Below are 24,884 nucleotides of genomic sequence, written 5' to 3' on the forward strand. Positions count from 1 at the left end.
GATTCTCTATGGAGCTTAATCAGCTCTGTCTTTAAACAGTGGAGAGGGACAGGTCCCCACCCTCTCTTGATGCCTTCAAATCATCACAGGTTAAGTACAGTTCTGCTGCCCTTTACTCACACAATAAGAGCAACATTTCATCCCCCATTTCCCCCACATTCAAGTGATTTGTAACCCAACCCCAGCCAAAATCTATCACTTGGACAACACAGCTCTGTTTGCTGGATACCTAGGTAGATTAGGTTTGAATGTAAATATAATCTGGCCCTGAAGCCTTTCCCCGCAGTCCCAGCTCATCACTAGCTGTCAGGGAGAGCTCATTTAGACTTTGCTTACAAATCATCATTTGAAATTATTAGGTTGGCCAACATCACCGAAATGAATGCACTGACATCATAAAAAACAACAGCTGTATAAGGAAGCAAGGAAGCTAGTCTATGTTCATACTTTTCAAATCTATTATACTTTTTCAGATACAGATATCTGAAAAAGTATAATAGATTTGAAAAGTATGAACAAAGTATAATAGATACTTTTTCAGATACAATGCATTATTCAGCAGTGCTTATATACACACTATATAAGCTTTTAAAGTGTGTATTAATGTTTCAGTTTAAATTCAGATTTCCAAACAGTCACTAAATTGGTATGTAACTAGCTCACAAAACTGGGGGTGGGGGTGTTGGGGAAATTCAGGGGGGGTGTAGGGAAATCACTGCACTGGCTGCTCAGAGGTGGGAGATCACTCTGCAGTTCCCCCCCGGACATGGACTCCGCAATGAGGCTGCACCTGACATGGTGCAAGGACTGAGCCTGCCCCATAAACACCCCCGGGCCCTTTCCTTCTGTGCCAGGTGCACCAGGTGTGGGTGGGCAGACTCAAGTGTGGAGGAGCTTAGTGTGGGGAGATCCAGGTGTGGGTTGAGAGGGTTCTGTGTGGGGCAATCTGGGAGTGGGTGGCTCAGTGGGGGCTCTGGGTGAATAGAGAAGTAGGGACCATAAAGGCAAAACAATGAAGAAGCAGAGATTTCACACCCACAGCTGTTGCTAAGTGGTTCCTTGCCAAACCGAATGTAGGAAGTTTTCTTTAAACATCTTAAGATCTTTCTTTAGCTGGTGATGGTGGGTACTAGTAGGACAGAATCTCCTTCTTAACAGCCCGATATTACATTGTTTTGATAGAATTTAGATGGAATGTGAGGATGTGACTTCCTGCTACTTGGCTCATGGCTGTTGCTCTCCTAATATGGCCTCAGACCTTACAGGGGCCCAGGGCAGAAAGCTGAACCACGAGCCCCAGCATGTGGAGCTGAAGTCCAAAGCCCCACGGGGATTGTACTTTCTGCCCAGAGCCACAGCAAGTCTAATGTTAGCCCTGCCAGAGCCTGACCCCTACCACAGGGGGCTGAAACTGAAGCCTGAGCAACTTAGCCCCCATAGCATGAGGTTGTGTAGTAAATTTTTTTGCCACAAGGGGGCAGCAGTGCAATGAAGTTTGAGAACTGCTGATGGGCTTTAACATGGGTGTGTGGGTTGGGAAGCGTTGGCTCATTTTTAAGATTTAAAACTATCTGCAATCATCCCTATCAGTCAGAGGCCACCTTTTAGAAAGTTCTCCCTATCTCATTAGTTATTCTTGGAACCAGACATCCTCCCTACCCTACTTCATTCCTTCTGGGCCTACCACTTATTATTGTCAAGGCTTTTCTTCTCCTTCCTAGTCACAGCCTTTTTTTATGGATGCAAGGTCTGAAGGAGCTCTCCCCTGACAGCTAGCAATGAGCTGGGGGGGAAAGGCTTCAGGACCGGACTGTATTTACATGAACACACGTACTCTGCCTTGCTATCTAGCATGCACGGCTCTGTTGCCTCACTACAAACCTCACAGTGGCGCAGCTGTACCACTAGAGCGGTGCTATTGTAACATCTTCCGTGTAGCCACTCTATGCCGATGGGCAAGAGCTCTCTCACTAGTATAATTAAGAGCTCTCTCACACACACCCCCCACAAGTGGCGATAGTTTATCGTCGGGAGAGCATCTCCTGCCACACCGGCACTTTTGTTGGTGAAACTGGTGTTGGTCCAGAGGGTGTGTGTTTTCACATCCCTAGGCGCCAAAAGTTTTACCAACAAAAGTGCTAGTGTAGACAAAGCCTTAGAGGCACTCAAGAGTGGTGGTTAATTTTCCCAGCTACGGGGGGGGGGGGGGGGGGGGGGAGGGGCTCGAGCCAGTTCTGTGTTATATTGTTAAGAGGGACCCCTGGATATTGAACTCAGACCCTGTGGCTGCCAACTCCATCTGGCAGAACAGTTACATTTACAACACCTATATATTTCCAAACTTAAGAAATCTTTTAATTCTTTAATTTCATATTTTTCTTCCAGGGGCCCTACAGGTCACACAGGAATTTTGATTACTGCTGTACCTTTGTGATTGATGACTTAATACCTTTAACTTTAAATTATTCTGAGAATTACTTGAATAATATCTTTATTGTAACAAGATTAATTTAGCTCATCTTTACAGTTATCTAACACTTTATTAAGGCAAACGGGTTCTTAGGTGTTGTCTAAATGACCACTTTTGAAAAAAAACACACCCTGACCAACATAAGTTTCACCAGCAAAAGTGCTGGTGTGGGCAGCCCTGTGTCGGAGGAGGGGCTCACCTGCTCACAGACAGGCTGGAACAATTTGTCTAGTGGGGGGGCTGAGAGCCGTTGACCCAAACTGTAAACCTGGCGTATGATGGAAACCACTTCATGCCGGGGGTGCTTCAGTCAGGGCCGGCTCCAGGCACCAGCGAAGGAAGCAGGTGCCTGGGGCGGCCAACAGAAAGGGCGGTACTCCATCCAGTATTGGGGCGGCATGTCTGGGGTCTGCGGCGGCAATTCAGCAGTGGGTTCTTCAGTTCCACTCTCAATTTCAGTGGCAGGTCAATTGGTTTGTTTGTTTGTTTTTGTGGGGGGGGGGGGGTTTCCCCCTGCTTGGGGTGGAGAAAAAGCTGGAGCCAGCCCTGGCTGCAGTACCCCTAGTTCCAGCACCTATGCCTGCTGACATGGCTAACGCCGCTTAAAGTGGGTGAGAGTGGTTTAATTCTGCTGGCAGGAGAGCAATCTCCAGCTGGCAGAGCGGCTCCATGGGAGACCTTACAGAGGCACAGCTGTAGTGGTACAGCTGCATTAGTGCAGTGGTGGATTATCCAGTAGGCCCATGGGGCCCATGCCCAGGGGCCCCAGCTAATTGGGGGGCCTTGAAAAAATGGGCATCCCAGCAGAAATCTGCCACAGGGCAGCGGAAGCCCGGAGCCCTGGCAGAAGCCACGGGGTTGACGGGAAGCCCCAGCGTCCCAATCCTGGTCCCCAGCAGAATAATAGGGTCAGGGAAGCCCAGCGCCTGGACCCCAGCAGAAGCCATGGGGCCAGCAGGGAATCCTCAGCCCCCAGACTGCAGTCCTCGGCAGAAGTGGTGGGTGGGTGGGGCGAGGGACTCCCCAGCACCCGGACCCTGGCTGCTGCTCGGGGACTTGCTCCCTGCCATGGCCTCAGGGCTGGAGGAGCTCTTGCTCCCCACTGTGGCCCCCATGGCCATGGCGCAGGGACAGAGTTTCTCTGGTCATGGAGGTGGGGGGGAAGGAGTGAATGGGGGGGCAGAATGGGGTGAGACTGGGTGAAATGGGGGCAGGACCAGAGTGGAAAGGAGTGGAATGGGGGCAGTGCTGTGGGTGGTACAAGGATGGGGGCCATGGGTGTAGGGGACAGAACGAGGTGGGGCTGTGGGTGGGGCTGCAGGTGGAAGGGGCCGGGCCCTGGTTCTAGTGCTGGGGCCCACTCACTTGCTCTAGCCCAGTGACTCAGGAGATCTTAATCCACCTTTGTTTAGTGGAATCTTTAAAAGCCAATTTAATTCCCTTTTAAGTTTCTGGCTTTGTTCATTTGCTCCACTTCTGTGGTAAACAAAACACACAAATATCCAGTGATCGGAGCAATTAACCACTTCCTGCATGGTAGGAAGCCCAGTCTCTTGGGTAGAAATATAATATGTTCCAAAGCTTCAAGCCCATTCAGCTGAGCCTCGGCCATTGTGAACATAGGCACAACAGCAACAGCAGCTGAGGGCATCCCCACCTTACTCGCTGCAATTTAACAAGCGTCGAGTGCCCCACTGCTGTTTTCCTTCTGCCTTAAGTGAAATACCTGGGTATGCCCAGGGGGCCTTCAGCACTCTGCGGCTGGAACGGCACCAGAGGCATTTTGCATCTCTGTGCTTATAACAGAGAAAGTGCCCAAACGCTGTTTTCCTTTCCTGTTTATGGCCCCTTGTGGTCAGAACAGAGCCAGGGGAATTTTTTTGTCTCCAGACTGACAGCAGGGAGTATCCAATTTCTGGATTTCCTCCCGCTTTACATATGGGGCATCAGCCATCTTACGCCGGAACAATATTGAGGAATTCTACCTTCACTGGCTCTTCATGCCATCAGCCCTGTTTAGACCAGAACAACAGCGAGGTATTTTACCCTCTCTGTCGTCTCACATTAGGGAGAGGCATTCAAAAAGAGGAAGTGCCTGTACTTCCTTTTCGCTGCACTGCAGTTCTGCAAATTATTTTCTAATTATTTCACAGGCTGAGGAGACACACCAGATTTTTTTTGCCTGGAAAATCTTCCTCATCCGTGGTCAAAGTTGTGACCTTTGAAACCATGGCAATCCCTACTGCATGTCTCACCAATCCTGTTCACGATGCCATTTATAGCCTTTGATTAATTTAGAGTGCAAAATTCACAGGTCACTAATAACCAGCTATTTTACTCAGGTGGCTATATACGTTTATTACAGAGATAAGATTGATAAATCACAAACGACATGAAGACTTTTTTAGTACTTAAATACATGCAATCATAGAAAAGCAAAATAAGTTAAGCAAAACAATCCCCTGCATTGTGCATAAAAGGAACCTTCTGGAGACAATTAGACGATATTCTATGATTCCAGCCTTAGGCCTGATCCTGCAGGCAGTTATACCTGAAGCTTTCACTTATTTCAGTATCAGAGGGGCAGAGGATGTAAAGAAGAGTAAGTGGAGAAGTGGGATGTAATGATCCAGGCTTCCACTAGCCTGTCACCTGGATATGCCCACTAGAGGTTGGACTTACATCTTAATTTATACACCTATTCCCGCACATGTCCAGTGATGATACTGAGGTTGCCTCTTAGTCCCGTGTCTATGTGTAGCTGTCCAGAGCTGAGGTTCCAATTGTTGACATAAGCTATTTGTGTCAATACATTTCCCAATATCTTCCTTACATTAATATGGTTAATCTGATGGTTACATGTACCAAAAATCCCCTAAGAAGCTGTTATTTCAAGCTTGGGTTTGTTCTTTTGCGGTTTTCTTATTTGTCACAAGATATATATTGCAAAGAGCCCCTAGAACCCAGGTCAAACACTCATGCTAACTTACAACAACTGCCGGGACTATTTTAAAAAGTGTTTTAGAGCATCAGAGGGGTAGCCGTGTTAGTCTGGATCTGTAAAAGCAGCAAAGAATCCTGTGATACCTTATAAACTAACAGACGTTTTGGAGCATGAGCTTTTGTGGGCGAATACCCACTTCGTCGGATGCATGCATGGGTATTCACCCACGAAAGCTCATGCTCCAAAACGTCTGTTAGTCTTTAAGGTGCCACAAGATTCTTTGCTGCTTTTAGAGCATGTTTCTCCCTATTTTTGCATAATGGTGTTTCCTTAAGCAGCTTGGCTTATTGTAACATAGATATAACAATACAGAAAGGAATTTCAAGATCAGTCAGGGATCAAAGGCGGCCAGGATGGCAGCACAGGCACTCTTCTCCGGTGCTCCGTGAGTGCCCTTTCCCTCTGCAATTCACACACCCCACTGTGTTACACTTTGTGAGGCTCCAGCCTGCATCTAGTGCAGACAGTAAGCACAGGCCATCTCCATTGCTGCCTATTGTTCTCCTGTTGCTTGGGTCAGCTCTCAGGCTCCCACTCCTCTGGTGGCAGCAGGTTTCACTCCCAACAGTCTGGGAACACACTAGCCTATGTGTTACCTCACTCTAAAATTGTTTCCCATATGTACAAACATCTCACAGTAAGCACGAAGAGCAACTAGTTCTTAGCTTTCGGCAGAGACCCCCCATGACTCCCTTTGGTGGAACAGAGAGAAGATGGCCAGACACAGGGGTAATATACCTGCCCTCCCGCTTCAGACTTTCTGACCTCTTCAGATCTAGCCTTGCAATTCACTGCCCAGCAATTCACTGCCCTGATCCCAGCAGGTTTGACTTGAATCTAGTACCTGCCATTCTGTCCTCTGGTACAGGCTAGCACAGGGTTACCAGTGGCCAGCCAGCTTTCACAGAGCACAGTAGACTCTAACCACCAAAGTCCATGGATATCCTATGTGACACATCTCCGTAGAATAGCCTGTGGAAGATCCATGCTTCCACAGTCTCATATATGTCACAGGAACTTAAACTGGAAAGTGTTAATTGATCTTAACAATAGGTGTTGCTGCTGCACTATCTATGATAAACCTGATGGGCTATTGAGACAGCCTACCTACCTGCCTGGGGCTTAAAGTACAGAGCTGGATGGGGTAAACTGCTAGCTGTTCAGGGCTCTTACTCAGTCAACTCCCCTGAAGTGCTGACTAACAAACTACAAAATCGAAGATCAATGCAGCAGGTGATTCCCAGCAGCGACAGTCACACCTGAACCGAAGCAGCTCACCTACATTGCTTAAGAACATTTTTTTTTAAGTGACACATGATCACGAACTCAGAGCATCGCTAAATTGTGGCAGGCCAAGCCTGCTTCCTCCTGTTCAGATTTGGGTGCTATGTGCCCTGCTTCCAGTTATCAGAACTAGGTCAAAAGGCAGCAGTCCCACCCAAAATAAACAAATCCAAGCTGATGTATAGCAAGAGAGAACCTGTACAAAAGTGCTTAATAATCAGAATGAGCCTGTTTGTTAGAGGAGGAAGAATAAAGGAGAAAGCCAGTGTCCTGGATTGCAGAGCACAGGTCAAATCAGGCTTTTCACTAAGCAATAATTATGCTAGTAAACTATCTGTTTGAACGGAAGGAACCCACTTACCCATCACTATTTATGTAAGAGAGGGTAAAGAACAAGAAACCCCCAACCAAATAGCACCTAGCATTACCAAGAGCGAATTATTATGCATTTAAAGTGTATTCATACCAGATTTTTAGGCCAGTGTGCTCCCAGGCCTCTGGATTTTAATTCTCATGCAAACAACACAAACATCAGCTGCCAGGTTTTCAGTAGAGGGCCTTGATTTTGGGTTCCTCAGTCTTTGGGTGTCGAAGTTGAATCACTACGGGTTTCACTTTCAGAGAAGCTGACCATATGCAGCTCTGACCGATGTCATCTGGAGTTCTGGGTGCCCAGCGCCTCTAAAAATCAAGCCCCAGCTTCTCACATTGGGCACTAAAATCAGTGGCCACTCATTTCTGAAACAATTGGTCCAAATGAAAACTTCTGCTCTGTGGCTAGTCAGATGCGGTATCATACTATCCTTGGGCAAACTCTCCTTGAGTTCAATGGATGCTTTGCCTCAGTGGGGAGGGACTGCAAGGATGGGGCGCATAAGGAGAAATTCGATCCTGCCTCACAGCTTCTATGCACCTCCCTCCCCACTAATTTGGGGACACCCATTGATGCACCCCATGTAGGTCCTGCTGCAGGCAGGAGGAAAAGTAACCAAGCTGTTCTTATGCCCTGGTGATCAGAGCTGGTGCTAGGCATAAGCCAACTAGCAATTGCTTAGGGGCCCCGAGCAGCTCAAAGGGCCCCTCTATTAATTAGCGTGTGTTGGGGGGGGAATATTCCAGCTTAGGGCCCCCAGTGGGCTAGCACCAGCACTGCTGGTAATCAGCCATGGCTCCAGGCACCAGCGCTCCAAGCACATGCCTGGGGTGGCAAGCCGCGGGGGGCACCCTGCCTGTCCCTGCCAGGGCGGCAGTCAGGCAGCCTTCAGTGGCATGCCTGCGGGAGCTCCCAGTCCCGCAGATTTGGCGGCAATTCGGCGGTGGCTATGCCAAAGCCGCGGGACCGGCAGACGTCCTGCAGGTAAGCTGCCAAAGGCTGCCTGACTGCCGTGCTTGGGGCCGCAAAAAAGCTAGAGCTGCCCCTGCTGGTGATTCTGTGTCACTGCAGTGGCACATTTTAGGTCAGCTGTCAGTGCTGCCCTAATATGGACCATGGCCATTCCAGGCCAAGTTGGAAGGGAGGAGTGAAGCTCATAGTCTGAGTTCACGTCTCCTCTGTGTAACTGGTTACGTTTACTTTGTCCAAAACTCCAAGAATAGAAGAAGCTTTTCTCCTGATTTATCCAGCTTAGACGCAAGTGATTCTCAGCTTGGCTGGGTAGAAACCTGCCTCTGTTATACATCACCCCAAAAGCCCTATTTCATCAGAGCAAGTTCCTTTTGCTCTCTTCATAATAAAATGGGTGTTGGCAGCGGCAGGTATACTCTATGTACAACATTTAATATTTGGAGAATCCATATTTTTAAGAGTGACTGGCAGGTTGCACTGGACACGCTGCTAGACAGCGCTATGTAACGGCACTGGCTGTGCTAGCATCTGATTTATTATTATTATAATTAATTGTTTATATTTTGGTAGTGCCCAGGAAACTGGATCAAAAGTCAGGGGCCCATTGTGAAAAGCACTGTACAAACACAGTGTTGAGTTTATGTAATAGCAAAATTAAAAATTAAACAGGAAAGAAGATTTCTTAGGTGAATGCAATGATGCATATATGCCAGCCTATGTAAGGAGGACATGGCTAGAGATAGGGTGGTGGTAAAGGGTGAGAGGAGTCTGTGCTATACATGATATTTTTGAAGTTTATAACGCAAGTTTAAATTTAATGTTAGAACATTTAAATTACATTTACAATTAATTTTAATATCTGAGCACATTATGGGATCAGAGTCCAGGACTAAAGAAAACAGCTGTCACAGAAAGGGACTATATTAGTTGCATTAATGTCTCTGAATGATGTTTATCCTTTCAAAAGGGAAAACTTACCAGGACTCAAGATATCTGTTCGACCTTCTTACTGCCAGTGAGACAATCGTTGAGCAAATCTAAGCCAATCACTAATGATTTAATTCATTGGATTGAAAAACCGAACGTTACTGTTCACAGATTTTGTCCTACAGGCAACAATATAGCAATTGTAATTATTGTTCAGAACAACAGTAAATGCAGTGTGCAAACCAACAATAAATGCAATGTCTCACACTTGAAATCATGTGAGTAAACTATTAAGCAGCCATATCAAAGTATAATCACTGGTTAAATTCTCTCTCAATCTGCAGTACAGTCTACCGCGGAAAGGAGTATCAGGTTTCAGCTTCTTGGCTGGCAACTCTCTTTTCTTAGCTAGGGACAGATTTAGAAATAATTCAATTGATTCACCTGGCTGTCAAGCTGTCCTGCAGTGACTGAGGACTGTGTGTGTACCAGCCTCAGGACAGACTGTTTAGAAGCATGGCACAAACCCCAAACTGGTTGTGAGTTCTATACTCAGAGCAGGTCTACACTTAAAACGCTGCATCAGAGCAGCTGCACCCCTGTAGCGCTTAAGTGAAGACACTCCTACACCAACAGAAGAGTTTCTCCCATCAGCGTAGTTAATTCACTTCCATGAGAGGCAGTAGCTGTGTTGACAGGAGAAGCTCTCCCATCAACATAGTGCTGTCTACACTGGTAGTTAGGGGAGTATAACTAGCAAAGGGGTGGATTTCTCATACCCCTGAGTTATCCTGATATACGTCTGTAGTGTAGACCTGGCCTTTGTTTTCACCAACAATTTATTAAGTGTAACCTCCTCAGGTACTATAACAGCCTAACTATGGAGTCGCAGACAGTCCCCCTAGAGCAGAGCACCAATCTCATCACTCAGAGCAGAGCACCCATCTCATCCCCCAGATAAACCTACCTTTGTGATAGATGGTCCCATACACCAAAAGCACAATATTTAGGTTACTCCCAGTCCCAAAGGACCAGATACTTACCCCAGGTCAATTGCACCTTAGATCTCATGCCAAAGACAACACTTGTAGCCAATCCTATAATAAACTAGCTAAAGATTTATTAACTAGAAAAGGGAACTGGAGAGTTATTTACAAGGTGACAGCAGGTAAACATACACACACAAATGAATTTCAAAGCATAATAAAAGCTTCAAGAATAAGCAAGCTCTTAATTTAGGGCTGACCTAGGCTAAACACTGGGGATCTCTTATTTATGCCTACAAAACCTTGCCTTCAAGAGTCCAAGCAGCATAGAGATAGCGTTTCTTCTTGTTAGGGGTTTTTTATCTTATTCCCTCCCGGTGCTTCTCAGCTGATGGGAGAACTTCATTTGCAAGACTCATCTCCAAGGGGAAGGGAAGAACAATCAGCAGTCATTTGTCCTCTTTTTTGTTCTATAATAGTTCATCTGGTGTTGATGGAATTTTTCTGTTGGGCAGAATTTCACACTCGTCAATGTCTTTCTCGTGTGTAGTGATTTACACAGTTACAGAGGATTACAATGCAAACACTTAAATATTACCTTGCAATTTGAGATACAGATATTATGAGATTAATGCATGCAGCACCTTACAAGTATTTCATAAAGTCTAAAACACAGTCTTCTAATTCTAAAAGAGGTGAGTCAGACTGGTTCCAGCTAAGTATTTTTCCATGTTCATTTGAGACCTAGGGGCCTTGGCATGAGCTGGCACCTGGTCTGCCAACATCACACTGGCTAAGGATATTATTTATATATGTGCTCTGAGTTTGGCAACAAATACTTGGAAAAACCACTCATGGTATTTGAGTGTGGCTTTTGTTAAACAGGTTCTAACATGGGGGTAGGTAATTATTCCCCCAGAGTCTATAGGCAATTCTGTCCCCTCCTACATGGCTCTGGCCTAGATCTGAGGTGGAATCTGTTTGAGGTTTTGCACGGATGGCACTGCAGGACAGCCAACGCTTCTGGGCCGCTAACTGGCAGTCATGGAAGGACTGCGTACAGTACTACATAGACCCTGTGGAAATAGTTACCATAGGAAGTACTGCCTCAGCACAAGGCCAGACTGACAGCGTCCTTCATGGCCCCTGCTTGAAACCCAGGAGGTATTCCAGGCAGGGCCGGCTTTAGGAAGTGCGGGGCCCAATTCGAACACTTTCAGCAGGGCCCTGGCAGGGATGACTTAAAAAGAAAAAAGTGTAAAAAAAAGCCTTCCATTTCTTCCATGTATTATTTACTTTCCATAACTATATAAATAATAAAATTGTATATTATGTACATTGCATCATATATGCTGTTGATTGGTTATTAATGACTGCCGTTTCACATGTGTGGGTGCCCGCCACTCCCTGAGGATGTGCACATGTGTGGGTCCCCACTGCTTCCTGCCCCCCTCATTGAAGCAGGTGTGCAGGTTACTGGCCTGGGAACTGCAGGGCAGCAGTGGACATGGGGCTGGTTCGAGGCAGGGCAGGGGCTGACTGGAGGTAGGGTCTGGCTGCAGGCAGGGCAAGGGGTGCGGGGCTGGCTGGAGACAGGGGAGTGTGGGGCGGGCTGGCTTCAGGCAGGGCCACAGGGGGGTGCAGAAGGCGTTGGCAGGGCTGGAGACAGGAGTATGGGACTGGCTTGCTTCAGGCAGGGGGGTGCAGCAGGGGTTGGCTGGAGATAGGGCAGGGTGGGCAGTGCAGGGCTGGTGCGGGCAGGGGTGTGTGGCAGAGGTTGGCTGGAGACAGGGCAGGGGCTTTGGTAGGGGCTGGCTGTGGGCCGGGGGTGCAGAGCTGGCTGCAGGCAGCGGGGGGCGGGGCTGGTGCGGGCAGGACAGGGGGTGCAGCAGAGGCAGCTGGAGCCCCAGCCCTTTAAATAGCCCCCAAGCCCCCGCTATCCCAGGGCTCTGGGGGCTATTTAAAGGGCCCGGGGCTCCCCTGCTTCTACCCCGCCCCGGACCTTTTAAATAGCCATGGGAGTCCTGGGGAATGCATGGGGGCGGCGGGGCTCTGGCGGATATTTAAAGGACCCGGGTGGCAGAGGCAGCTGGAGCCCTGGCCCTTTAAATAGCCCCCAGAGTCCCCTGCTACCCCAGGGCTCTGGAGGCTATTTAAAGGGCCCGGAGCTCCAGCCGGGGCTGCAGGGCTTGTCACGCTCCGGCCAGAGCTCCAGCCGAGAGAGCGGGGCCGCAGGGCTTGCGGCACTCTGGTCAGAGCTCCAGCTGAGGGAGCGGGGCTGTGGGGCAGCCGCGCTCCCGCCGGCGCTTTGATCAGGGGAGCAGGGCCATGGAAGACCCGGAGCAGACAGCAGCCAGGGTAAGTAAAAAAAATTTAAAAGGCGCCTAAAGCACGGGGCCCGATTCCCAGGAATCGGGCGAATCGGCCTAAAGCCGGCCCTGATTCCAGGAAGTGTCTGTGCAACAAGGCGGACTTCCCTGTCCACTGTAGTGATGGCTCTGCCTCTAGGCTCACTCTTGGAATCCGGACCCCGGCTCTGACATTCGGTGCTGACTCCAACTCTGACCACTAGGCATGACTTCCCAAGCCCCAGTAGTGACACAATCTGCCAGGTTTGGAGGATGAAGCCTCTGCTTCTTCTGCAGTTGTCAAACCCCACCCACCCCTGATGGAATCCCAGAGGAGGACACTCCACAAGGGGAAGGCCACACGTTTCCTCCCCGCAGACCCATCCCTTTGTCTGCAGGAGGGTGCAATCCCCACCACATTCATTTCCCTGTCAGACGTAGACTTGGACATCCATTTGTCTCAGACTTTATAAGCTTCTCCGGCTGTAACTGATCCATGCCCCTATTTCTCTGTCTTCCTGAGTCTCCGGGGAAGTTTGAAACATGTCTTCATTCATACCTGGATTGTTTATTGAGGGTATATGGTGTGACTGTTATACCTAGTTGTTTCACTGTGGGGGACAAGACAATCATGTGTTTCAAAAATTTCAAAAAAGAAAGCAAATTGAGTGGTTCTTCCACTTAGGAAAACTTCATTCTCACATGGCCAATGGCCGCCTGTTCTTGTGAACAGACCTAAAATTATTAATTTTTTACATCAGGAAAGGGGCTACTTATATAGATACTACTAAACGTTAAACCCAGCCTTTCTGGATCTGTTGCAGTGCTCCTGCAGAAAGGTACTGGCAGTTTACTGAGTACAGTGCAGGCCTCAGTCAGATTGCCAGCAGATCAGTCAGAGTGTGTACAAATTACACCAGCTCAGACCTGTAAAATACAACAGATTGATCTCTCATAGTTAAAGCTGTCAAGCAGTTTTCAGTGGAACAGCTTTCCATCAGAAAATGCAGTGTAGTTGAAACTGAAACATTACATGGGAATATGTCAATTTCAATGAAATTTTCAATGGGAAAAAGTTGAAACAAATTGTTTTCAGCTTTCTTGGTTTGTTAATGTTGAGACATTTTGTCTTGACTGTCATTTTGATTCAGCTTGTTTGGAATTTTACTATTTCTAGATAGTGTATGATGTGTAATACGGTTTGTTAAATTTTTTATATTATGTTTCAATGTTATTGAAATACAACATTTTGATCATTCTGAATCTAAATTTTTCAGAATTCTCATTCCACAGGGCATTTTGAAATTTCAGCTTTTCATTCCAATTGGGTGTGTGGGTGGGTGAATTCAGAATGTCTTGTAGAACAGAAATGTCAGTTTCTGACCAGCTCTGCCCATATTATTGCGTTGTGGCCAGCCTCATAGGATATAATGGGGAAATGAAACACACAGAAATACCCCATTCCTCATTAGCGTCTTGGTTTCCAACTCCCAAGTCTCTACCAATGCCTGTTACTCAGCGTAGGGTTGCCCTGCCCTCTTATAAGAACTTTTCCCAGCATGACTTTCAGTGGGCTGGTCCTCTACATTAGGCAGGGGCAAGCTGCTGTGACTCTACAGTGGCCATTTTGTATCTTTGTTTACAAATCTTCCCCTCTTTCAGATGGTCTGTTCATTTCCTTGTGAAATGCTCTCACAAATTGATTGTGAATCTAATTATACTTTAGAATTTAAAAATACCCAGAGGCTTGAGTACAATGGGTGCATGTTTATAAATACAGCAGGATCTTGCAGGAGTTGAGAATAAGATCCAGACTTCAAGCACTTAAAATAGTAGGATCCATAGATTCATTGCCCTTTGAAATTTCTAAGTACTCAGTCTGCATTTTGGCAGGGAGAGGGAGTTTCAAGCAACCTGTGTAACTGTGTACTTTGGGCCTGTGTCCTTTCTTCAGCCATTATAGTTCTTACAGCTCTTCAGTGTATGTTCTCTGTACACCTACAATTTTAATTCTGCTGCATCCATCCATAACATCATCATAGGTGGACCTGATTCTATGAAATGCTTCGCTCGCTCAGTGGGTACTGCAATTAGAGCTCAGAGTGTTCAAATCTTTTAGCACAGGATCTGGTCCCCAAAACTGCTACTGTGGCCACTTGTTTCACCAGTTTCTAGCTTTTCCTCCACTGATGTAATGGAAGCCTTCATCAGCAATCTGCGCGCGCAAGGATTCCAGGAAGACTAGGACTGATTTGTCTCTAAGCAGGCTGCTTGCTTAATTTTTTTTAGCATCTTGGCAGTTGTAGCGTGTGAGTGTGAATAGCATGGAGCAAAGTAGATCTGTTTGGTCCTTCTTGGTCGTGTAGCTTCACTACTTTACGCAGCAGGAAAATCTACATACAGAGTCACTGATGTAATAAATTATAACCATCCACTCACCAGAATGAGATTCCACCTCCAACCTATTGCTCCTTTAAAACCATTTTAAACATCCATGTACTTAATTTCAACTTCCTCATTCACCATATGTAAATAAAAGCCACTTACTTCCTTTCTGACCAAAGTTAACATTGCAACTGATGGTCAGACCTTAGTGCATAATTACTTACTATGGGTTTAAGATATTGTTGCAAACTAAAGGGCACACTCTCCTTGACATCTAAATACCATTTATAGTCAGTGAGCCTCTCTTCTGTCTGGAGTTAGCATCTACTGATGAACAAATAGTGCCTAAGCTTCCATTTACACAATAATCCTTTAATTTGCTCTTTGTTAAATTAGAAGGGTTAGACATGTCCATCTTTTTCCAACTCAGGTGTGTGCAGTTTTCACATTGTTCACTAAACACGCAGAGAACACACCCTACTGGATTCCTATTTCCCTGGGTAAAAAAGATAGGGTATGGAGCAAACCTGGGCTAAACAACTGCTTAACTGATTGCCCACCCCACCTTTCTTAAAAAAGTCCTTTTAATTTATATTGCATAACTGAAAAAAAGGACCCAAGCTGAGTTTAGTAGTATAGTGTTTTATTAACTACTTGAACAACACTAACTAATAGTGTAGGACATCAGAAGGCAAATACGGTATTGGAGTATGACTTGGCTAACACAAACTAGAAATTCGGTTGGTATAACCAGTCATGTTTTCAGAATCGAATCACATAAACAGCAGAAAATAAGTTTCAGAGTTAGTCTGTATCAGCAAAAAGAATGAGGGGTACTTGTGGCATCTTAGAGACTAACACATTTATTTAAGCATTTATTTAATTATGCTTAAATAAATGTGTTAGTCTCTAAGGTGCCTCAAAAAGAAAATAACACATTCTCAATTATAATCTTGGGGAGGGGACATTTTTATAGATTTTTGACTCAGAATAGGGCTTCATTTGTGCCAGTTGGTTATCAGCTCCATCTCCAGTATTGCTAACACAACAAAGGAAAACAATCCAAAGCTAGATTACATGCCAATGGGGTCATGTTAGGCAGAGCCTGGGGTTAATATTAATTGAGAAAAAGGTTACAAAGGATTAACTACTATAGATCCACTAGGAAGGAGACCTTTGTGAATTGGCACATAAGTAAACTGACACTCCTAATACCTAAAATAAACTCCTACATTTATGACAGACTGGATGGACTCTATATCTTACCTATCAGCCCTCAATCTCAAAGGAAATCCACACAGCACTTTCAAAAAACAAGCCTAGGAGCTTAAATTCATTACTTTGCTAAACAGGGACTGAACAGAGACACTGGATGTATGGCTTCTCACAACAATCTAACCCACTGACCCCCTCTTTTTCTTCTGTGACTGCAGAGCTGTTAATGAGCCACTCTACCTTGAATGGACCCTTACAATATGTGCTAACTACTAAACAAACTTGCATCCCACGAAGTGGGTATTCACCCAGGAAAGCTCATGCTCCAAAAAGTCTGTTAGCCTATAAGGTGCCACAGGACTCTTTGCTGCTTTTACTAAACAATCTGTTCCAACTTGCATTTTGCTGTGACACTGGGAGTTCCTTTCCCAGACCTAGCCCTCGTCCAGACTAACCCGCGGCATCGGCGGGTTAAAATCGATTGCTCGGGGATCGATATATCGCGTCTAGTCTGGACGCGGTGTATCGATCCCCGAGCGCGCTTACATCGATTCCGGAACTCCATCAATCCGAACGGAGTTCCGGAATCGACGCGGAGAGCCGCGGACATCGATGGCGCCCCGTCCAGACTGGTGAGTATCTCGATTTTAGAAATTCGACTTCAGCTACGTTATTCCCGTAGCTGAAGTTGCGTATCTAAAATCGATTTTAATTCCTAGTCTGGACGTGGCCCTAGAGAAGAGCTCTGTGTGGCTCAAAAGCTTGTATCTCTCACCAACCAAAGTTCAGTCCAACAAAAGATAGTGCCTCACCCACCTTGTCTCTGTAGAGACTGAGTGGGTGCACACTTGGTCTTCTTTCATGTCTATCTGCACCTAGAACTTGACTGGCAGTGTGAAACCATTAACCACTGTAGAACCAGTGTTCTATAAATCCTAGTTAACAACAGTAACTTCTTCCATTTAAAGCTACTTTATATCAGTCTTGTTTGGAACTTGTTACAAAACAACATCACATAATTGTAACTCTTTGAGAAGCTTTAAAATACATACACAAGCATGTACACTTCCGTACTAATTGGGTGCTCAGTTTTAGGAAGTGGTCAATTAACTGATTTGGGTCATCATCCAAGAGAAAGCCTGTGGGTGTTACTTATCACCAGATCTTTAATCAGCCTGTCCACTTTCAGCTCTGTGATCATTGACAGCAGATGACACTGCCAAACAGAAGTGGAACAAAGGACAGACAGGACTATCAATCTTGTCTCTTCCAGGTATCCTTGGCTTTCAGGAAGCAATATACTGATGAACGCAGGCCATTTTATCCCGTTTCTGTTGGGCAGTACAACTTGATTCCTCTTCTTGGAGGTGCTGGCATGGACCGATCAGATGGTGACTCATAATTCTTCTGAAGATTCAAAATATCCAACCGCAAGGAGAGTCATCCTTTCTCACCATCCAATCAAAGAAGAACTAACATCAGCTTTTGAGTTCTTGCAACTGGGACTGGAATTTTCTAGTCTCTTTCTGCCGAACAACTTGTCACACCAGCTTGTGTCAGACAACTTAGGCCATAACTGTTGGCACCATCTTTATGCTACATACCTTGAACATAGGCTGGCTTGCTCCAGTCAGCAACTAACCTCCACAAGTCTCTTTCTATGGGCCCCTTTGTGGTGCATCTCTTGGCCAGTTTTGCAGTTATGCTTGCTCAAGTTGCAGTTTCTCCTTCTCTGTGGCTGCTTAACTGGACAGTTTAAAGTTCATATGATTAGCCAGAAGCTGGGAATGGGCAACAGAGAATGGATCGCTTGATGATTACCTGTTCTCTGTACCTCTGGGGCACCTGGCATTGGCCACTGTCAGAAGACAGGATACTGGACTAGATGGATCTTCCGTCTGACCCAGTATGGCCGTTCTTATGATTATACAAAGTCCTTTCCATATTCTTTGATGCTTTTTAAACTTGTTTTACTAGTCCATTATACAATACAAAATCACTTCAAGACCTGTGGTTTTCCAGCAGGTCAAAACAGTTGTGTAAATCTTCCTTTTCGGTTCTCCTTGTTTTAACAACAAAGGTAGGACCTTGGTATGTCTGCCTAATGGCTCATCTGAGTCCATGCATTACCAAACAATTACATTTCTGATTATTCCACTCTGTGGTCAAGTGTCCCTATAAATACACTATTAGGTTTCATTTTTTTTTATTTACTGCCTCTTTCAGCACCGGTGTATTTCATTAACTTGACAGCATATGCATGCTTGATTGCAAACATTAGCCTTCCTTCCGTCTTCACTTTATGGCTTAAACTAAAAGAAATTAATATGAATGCAACCTCTTTCTTTCCTAATGAGATTCTCATAATGTAATTCCTATGTGTGTTGAGCTAAGTTTCCAAATAACTCTCAGCTTGGCCCCTGATTAAACCTCTGGTCTATAGGCAAAAATCGCATGTGTGCGTTCGGACCATCAGTAAACATCTAACCACTCAACAAGTCAATATAAATACCATCCCCCCTGAGATTTAGACACCTAAAGTTGGGGTCTGTCAAAGGGTGGGCTCTCCCTTACCAGCTGTGAGAAAGGTCCACAAATAAAACAAGGTTTGCCTACCATTTCCAAACTTTAGCAAAGTCCCAAATAAAAATCCTCCCTTTCCTGGTTATGACACACTCCCCCCTTTTCTTCCCTGCCTATTATTTTACTGTAGTGTAATAAGCCCAGTTGTATCTTTTCCACAGTCACTTAATTTGTCCTGGTCATATTCTGGCCTATCCAGCAATGGAAAGCAGGGGTGCGGATTCTCGTTCTACCAAGGTGGCACTTCCTAGAACCCAGACTGGTAACATGTAATACCCCATCACAGAGCCCAAAAATGTAGATACCCCAAATCAGAGGCTAATATTTGAAAAATCAACCTGCTAAATCTGTGTGTGTCTGGGGAACAATGACCATGAAACTTCTTAATGATGGACACCATGGACACAGTTATTTTTCCAGTCATCTTACCAAGTGGGTGCGTTACATTCTGATGAAGATGGAGAAACTCTCGCTGGGCGAAAGAGTTTAGTGGCAATTAGTACATGTGACTGCAGTTAGCAGGTGACCATTAACACAGGCTTAGTTTTACTAGTGGTCTTCACATCTCTGAATTTTGTAGCCACTATGTTTTCATTCACATTTTCTACATACCATTTTTGTAGCTGTTCTTAAAGCATTTATTTCATGGAGGATGCAAAATATACGTTCTTGCGGTAGCACTTGAAACTGATAACTTACTTCACACTCTGCCATAGTTTTGACTGGCTAGGGGAGCCGAACACAGTCTACTTTTCTCACTCCTATTTCTTTGGTTTGGTTAGCTTTACCAAGCTGGGCTATGATGGAAAGCTAGGTCAGTGGTTTGAGCATTGGTGTGCTAACAGCAGGGGGGTGTGAGTTCAATCCTTGATGGGGCTATTTAGGGGGGGGGGGGGGGAATTGCCAGGGATAGTACTTGGTTCTGCTAGTGAAGGCAGGGGACTAAACTCAATGACCTTTGAAGGTCCCTTCCAGTTCTATAAGATAGGTATATCTCCATATATTAATACACCTAAGTGGAGAGTCAGTACAAACATAGAGCTGTTGGTTAACAGAGAAGTAGTATTTCATTCTTTATCAAAGAAACTCTCCCACAAGTGAAGATGGAGATAGACAACATGTATTTGGAAGCAAGATAAGATCTAATTTCCAGGGTGGGGTACTTGTAGTGTTTTCACTTGACTTCAAGGGGAGTTAAACACGCAGACCAATCATAGGAAAAGCAGGCCAGGCAGAACAAGGGGAGGGTGTGGACAAACTACTCCTAAGAAGGAGTGTTGATGTTTCTTTCCTTAAATTGTAGCTCTGAGCAAGGATTTGATTTTTAAAATTTCAGTGCATGGAGATAAATTCCTTCTAAGGCTGTGAGAGACAGGGTGGGGGAGCGAATCTCTTTTATTGGCACAGCCCTTCTGGCGGGGAGAGAGGAGCTTTCCAGCTACACCGAGCTCCTCCCCAGAACTGCACCCCTCTGCTCCTTCCTCTCCTGCGTGGCTGCGCTGGCCAGGCGCCCAGCGCAGCGCTAACCCAGCCTGCAGCTCGTTTCTGAAGCACTCGGCTCCTCGGCAACAGCGGGCCGGGTCACTGTCCCGGGCTCCGGGGAGCTGCGTGCGAGGAGCTCCTTGAGGGGAGGCCTCACCAAGCTGCAAGGTTGTTACTGTTCCAGGGAGCAAAAGTCCACAGCGGAGGCCGCTGCAGCGGGGTTTGTCACAACCCCGCTTCTGCCCGTCTCTTCAAATCCGCCCCAGCAAAAGAGCCGCGGATCGGGCTCAAGGGGGGGCGGGGGGAGTAGATAAGTCCTTGCAAACAGGCCACCGCAGCCCTCCCCCCTTTGCAGCCCCGGGGTCCTTCAGCAAACGAACACCGGAGCCCGGCGTGTGTCCGTGCAGGCTGGGGCGGGTTTCTCGGCCGAGCGCCCCGCCCCGCTGGCCGCTCCCAGGCGCTGCAGCCGGGGGGAGGCTGTTTGCACAGAGCGGGGCCAGCTGCCCGCCCCCACCCCGGGAGGAGCCCGCCAGCCCCGGCCGCGAGTGGCTGCTGCCCACGCCGCTCCCAGCGCGGCAGCCAACCGCGGGCTATAAATACCGGCGGGCGGGCGGGGCGCCGCCGCTCCCCGAGTCCCGGCAGACGCGCGAGCAGCCGCCCCGAGAACGGGTGAGTGGCCGGCCGCCCCCCCCCCCTTTTGGGGGCGCCCTGTTCTGCGGGGGACCCGCCCCCGGCGCCCCGTGGGGGAAAGGGGACCCCTCCCTCTGCCCAAGCGCGCCCTGCAGCCCCCACCCCATTCATGGAGGGGGCCTCCCCCCAACCACCCTGCGTGCACCCCCTGGAGGGGACTGGGGGGTCCCCACACACACCAGCCCTGTGCGTGTGACCGTTTTCTATCCCTGGGGGCTTCCCCCCATTTGTGGCGGGGCCCCTCCCGGGATCACCCAGCCCTTCCCCTGCGGCCTGGCAAGGGGTCCTGCTTCCAAGGTAGCCAGCCCCTGTGGGGTGGGCGAGAGGTTCCCTGGGCCCCCTTCCCTGCCAGCTGAGTGTACCCCAGGGAGGGGAGCAGCTGGGGCTGAGCGTGTGTCCTGCCCCCCGCAGCCCTGGGTCCACGGAGATGTCGCGCCCACTGACCGACCAGGAGAAGAGGAAGCAGATCAGCATCCGTGGCATCGTGGGGGTGGAGAATGTGGCCGAGCTGAAGAAGGGCTTCAACCGGCACCTGCACTTCACCCTGGTCAAGGACCGCAATGTGGCCACCCCCCGTGACTACTACTTTGCCCTGGCGCACACCGTGCGCGACCACCTGGTGGGCAGGTGGATCCGCACCCAGCAGTACTACTACGAGAAGGACCCCAAGGTGAGTCGGGGAAGCACGACATGGGGGGGGCACTGGGTCTGCTGGCGAGTAGGTCCCCAGTCCAGGATTACCTGGGGTACACAGGCCCCAGATGTGCACCAGGGAGGGCCCCTCAGTAGGTGGGTAGCTAAGGGCCTGGGGGAACATACTGGTGTGCAAGGTACCCAGGGCACAGTGGGGAGGGGGAAGGCACTATGAGTTTGGGACCACTTCCCTGGGTAGGTCCCCAAGTGGGGACACAGCCCTATAAACCCCTCAAGTTATGGGAAGGATGGGTAGCTTCTGACTCAAGACCAGGAGTGCTGGAACAGCTTGTCTAGTGGGGGTGCTGAGCCATCCAATGAAACTGCAAAACCAGTATCTGATGGAAACCACTTCAAGCCAGGGGTGCCTGTGTTTATGCTCAAAACCCTCCAAGGTTCAGGAGTGGGGAGGCTACTTCATGTCTGGCACAGGGGCAGCTCTGACTAGATGCTGGAGATGGAGAGGAGACATTACTGTCCTATCTTAAACCCCTTGTGAGCAAACCTTGCTCAATCTCTCCTTGCTCTTGCTTTGCATTCTGCTGGAAACAGAGGTTTTTAGTGAGAGACATGATCTGCTTCCTCATTTGTCCCTGGTTCCAGGAGCTGGATTTAGACAGACTAGGCCACTTTAACTTGTTTTGCTAGTTGAACAAAACTTGGCTGCAAACACCAATATCCAACGCTTGGAAAGAAAGTGTTTGCTGTGTTGCACTGCAGGGTTTCTTTGTGTTCCCACCCCTTTTGTATTGTCCAATGAGTCTGGTCTACCAGCAAATATCTCGAAACGCTTTTAGGGTAAATTAGTTTAAGGGATCAAAAAGGCCAGAGTCAGCCTCTAGCTGACAATTTTGCTCAAAATAAAAGCAAAAGTAATTGGCAGTGACAGACCTTCAAAGCTGTACGTGCTTTAGTATTATAATTTAAAACTTTCTGTGAATGTTTTAGGAATACTTTACATGAGCCGTTGCACAAGTGTAAGGAGCCTCTTTTTATGACTGTTGTGAAAGTGCCTTGTTAGCCATGGTTCACAATTGTTTATATATAAACTCACTTTCTTATATTGCTCTGAACTTCAGCTGAAGAAGACTGTCAAGCCAAAGTACATCTTTCTTACTCCCTGGCTAGATTTCTTAACTCTGATCCTTATAATGTGGCAATAAGAAACCAAAAAGTGCAGAACATGTGTAACCAAAATTTAAAAGGTAATAGACAACTGTCATATCTCAAGAGACTTGTGTAGTGCTTCCTGTGGTCTGCAGCGTTGCACATACAGGTGGCATTTTTTTTTTCTAGGAAAACCCAGGCCCTGTAATTCAAAATTTTTTAAAGTAAATGAGGCTTTTAGCAGCCTCCATGTACTTCATGGAGACCCAGGGACTTCAGGTACTTGTGGGAACTAGGAACATTGTTGGATCAAATGTAGCGGAGGAGGATGAGAACTTGTGTATCACATGACTAAGTGTGACATGTCCATCCTCTGAGCCCTCGGGTTCCTCTGAGAAGGAAGGGACTGAAGTAAAAAGATCAAGCAGTCTCAAGTGAATTGGCTTAACATTCTTCTAGGGTCATTGGTTTATACTGAACACAGAACTGTGCTTGCTAGTGGATTAAACAGTGATCCAGTTTGTGACATGATTTGAAAGCCCCTCCCAGTCTATCCAGTCTAATTACGTATCACAAGGCTGACCCCACCTTTTCTCAGCCAATGATGATTTCTCATACGTCTGCTTTTGCGACGCGCACCTTTGCGCTCTTTCTCACACCCTGGCTTACATGTGGAAGGAACCCCCTGTCAAAATTCACAAAGCTACCACCTTCTCTTCTAATCCCAGCTTAAACCCAACCTCTGCTGTGATGTGCACAAATCACTAGCAGGCATTGGCTCGAGTGGCATGTAGCTGTGACTGTGGTGACCATTTATGCAAATATACTTGTCTTTACTGTTACCTTGCCTCCCACCTGTTGCATATTGTTACAGTCCTAGATTGTGAGCTCTCTGGGGCAGGAGGACAAGTCTTTTTGTTTGAGTCATTTGTGCAGCACCTAGCACCATAGAGCCATGATCCCGGACTAGAGTCTCTTAGCACTACGGCAATAAAAATAACAAGCCTCGGAGGAAATTAAATTTCAGGGAACAAAGACTTGTATTATTTAGAATATTTGCATCAAAGGAGATTGTATCTAGAGGTCTTGTTCAGGAAACAGGAGTCGCTCTTAAAAGCACTCTGAGCGTTGGAGTCTGGTCACTTGTTTGGCGTTCTTAAAGCCTGGTTTAATTTGAAGGGACTGCTTCATTTACGCTTTAACTCAGTTTCATAGACATAGGGCCACATGCTGCCCTTGACCTGAACATGCATACCTCCCATTGATACAATGAAACTGTCGGTCACAGGTTAAGGTTGTTGGAGGAGTTCTGATACCTTTGTTCAAACAAAACTCAACGTCTTCCACCCTGGGCCTACCGGGCCCCTCTCCTCTCCCTGTGTGAGCATTTATTGTTTAAAAATAGCAGTGAGGCCGTAGAACACAGGGTTGGAAGTAGTTAGGCCTTTCCACCATGTTGTTGCATGACTTGCTTTTTATATATATATATATATAAATTCTTTTTTTTCCAGCATCCACCCTAGTTCCAGCCTTTCCTTTGGTTACATGTACAGCATATTAGCAAAAGGCCTGAAGCAGTCTGTCTGCAGACTCGGGAAGAGAGATCTGCATGGGCTTATCTCTACAATTCTAAAGGCTGAAAATGCCTTTTTTTTTTAAAGTGAAATCAGAAATCAGTGGGTTAGGATGCTTCACCCCCTGCCCAAAGTGGCTTAAGAATTTTTAAAGCCATGCTTATTTTAAATCAGGGCATCAGCTAATAATCAGGATTTTCTATTCAAGGTGTAACCTTAACAAGGACTTAAGAGTCCTTCTGATAATATAAGTTGGTTTTATTACTCTTGGATTTAGAAGATGTCAAAATAATGTTTCCTGATCTTGAACATTTTGGCTAGACTGTTTCTGCACGTTTCAGTAAGATTTGCTTTCATTTTTCTTTGTTTCAGAGAGTTTACTATCTCTCTCTAGAATTTTATATGGGCCGTACCTTACAGAACACCATGATAAACCTTGGATTGCAGAATGCTTGTGATGAGGCAATTTATCAGGTAAGTGTGTTTATAGTGTGGTTTAGCTGACTAATATTTAGTCACTAGGGTTTGCTTGTTTGCAGGGGATGGAGAATATTGTAGACCAAGAATTCAATTGATAGACACAGTTTTTTAAATGGCCGAAGTAAAGGTCTTGGAAGAAAGTTAACTGACTGGGTGTTCAGTGAGTTGGCTACATAAGGAAATGTCTTTGCTTTTGGCAGCATTGGTTGACAGGATGTTACAGCATTTACAAAATTTCAGCATCAGAATAAACCTTGGGGTAAAATTCAACTTCCCCTTTTAACAGGAACAGAAATGTTACTTGTCACTGT

At 46.8% G+C, this 24,884-nt stretch overlaps 2 protein-coding genes across 2 annotated transcripts in view; one reads left to right on the forward strand and one right to left on the reverse strand.

The window, feature by feature from the left end:
• The window catches only part of FRMD6 (FERM domain containing 6), a 727,784-nt gene that overhangs the window by 576,332 nt on the left and 126,568 nt on the right, over positions 1 to 24,884 (reverse strand). The gene's annotated exons all lie outside the window — the stretch shown is intronic.
• Positions 20,636 to 24,884, forward strand: part of PYGL (glycogen phosphorylase L) — a 33,721-nt gene continuing 29,472 nt past the window's right edge. The window contains exons 1-3 of the mRNA XM_050954601.1: positions 20,636 to 20,698; positions 21,131 to 21,389; positions 24,466 to 24,567. Coding sequence (XP_050810558.1) covers positions 21,147 to 21,389; positions 24,466 to 24,567 — 345 coding nt within the window. The 5' untranslated portion in view covers positions 20,636 to 20,698; positions 21,131 to 21,146. The remainder of the gene's footprint in view (positions 20,699 to 21,130; positions 21,390 to 24,465; positions 24,568 to 24,884) is intronic.

This window comes from Gopherus flavomarginatus, chromosome 5 (genome assembly GCF_025201925.1).
Source record: "Gopherus flavomarginatus isolate rGopFla2 chromosome 5, rGopFla2.mat.asm, whole genome shotgun sequence".
Taxonomy (NCBI): Eukaryota; Metazoa; Chordata; order Testudines; family Testudinidae; genus Gopherus; species Gopherus flavomarginatus.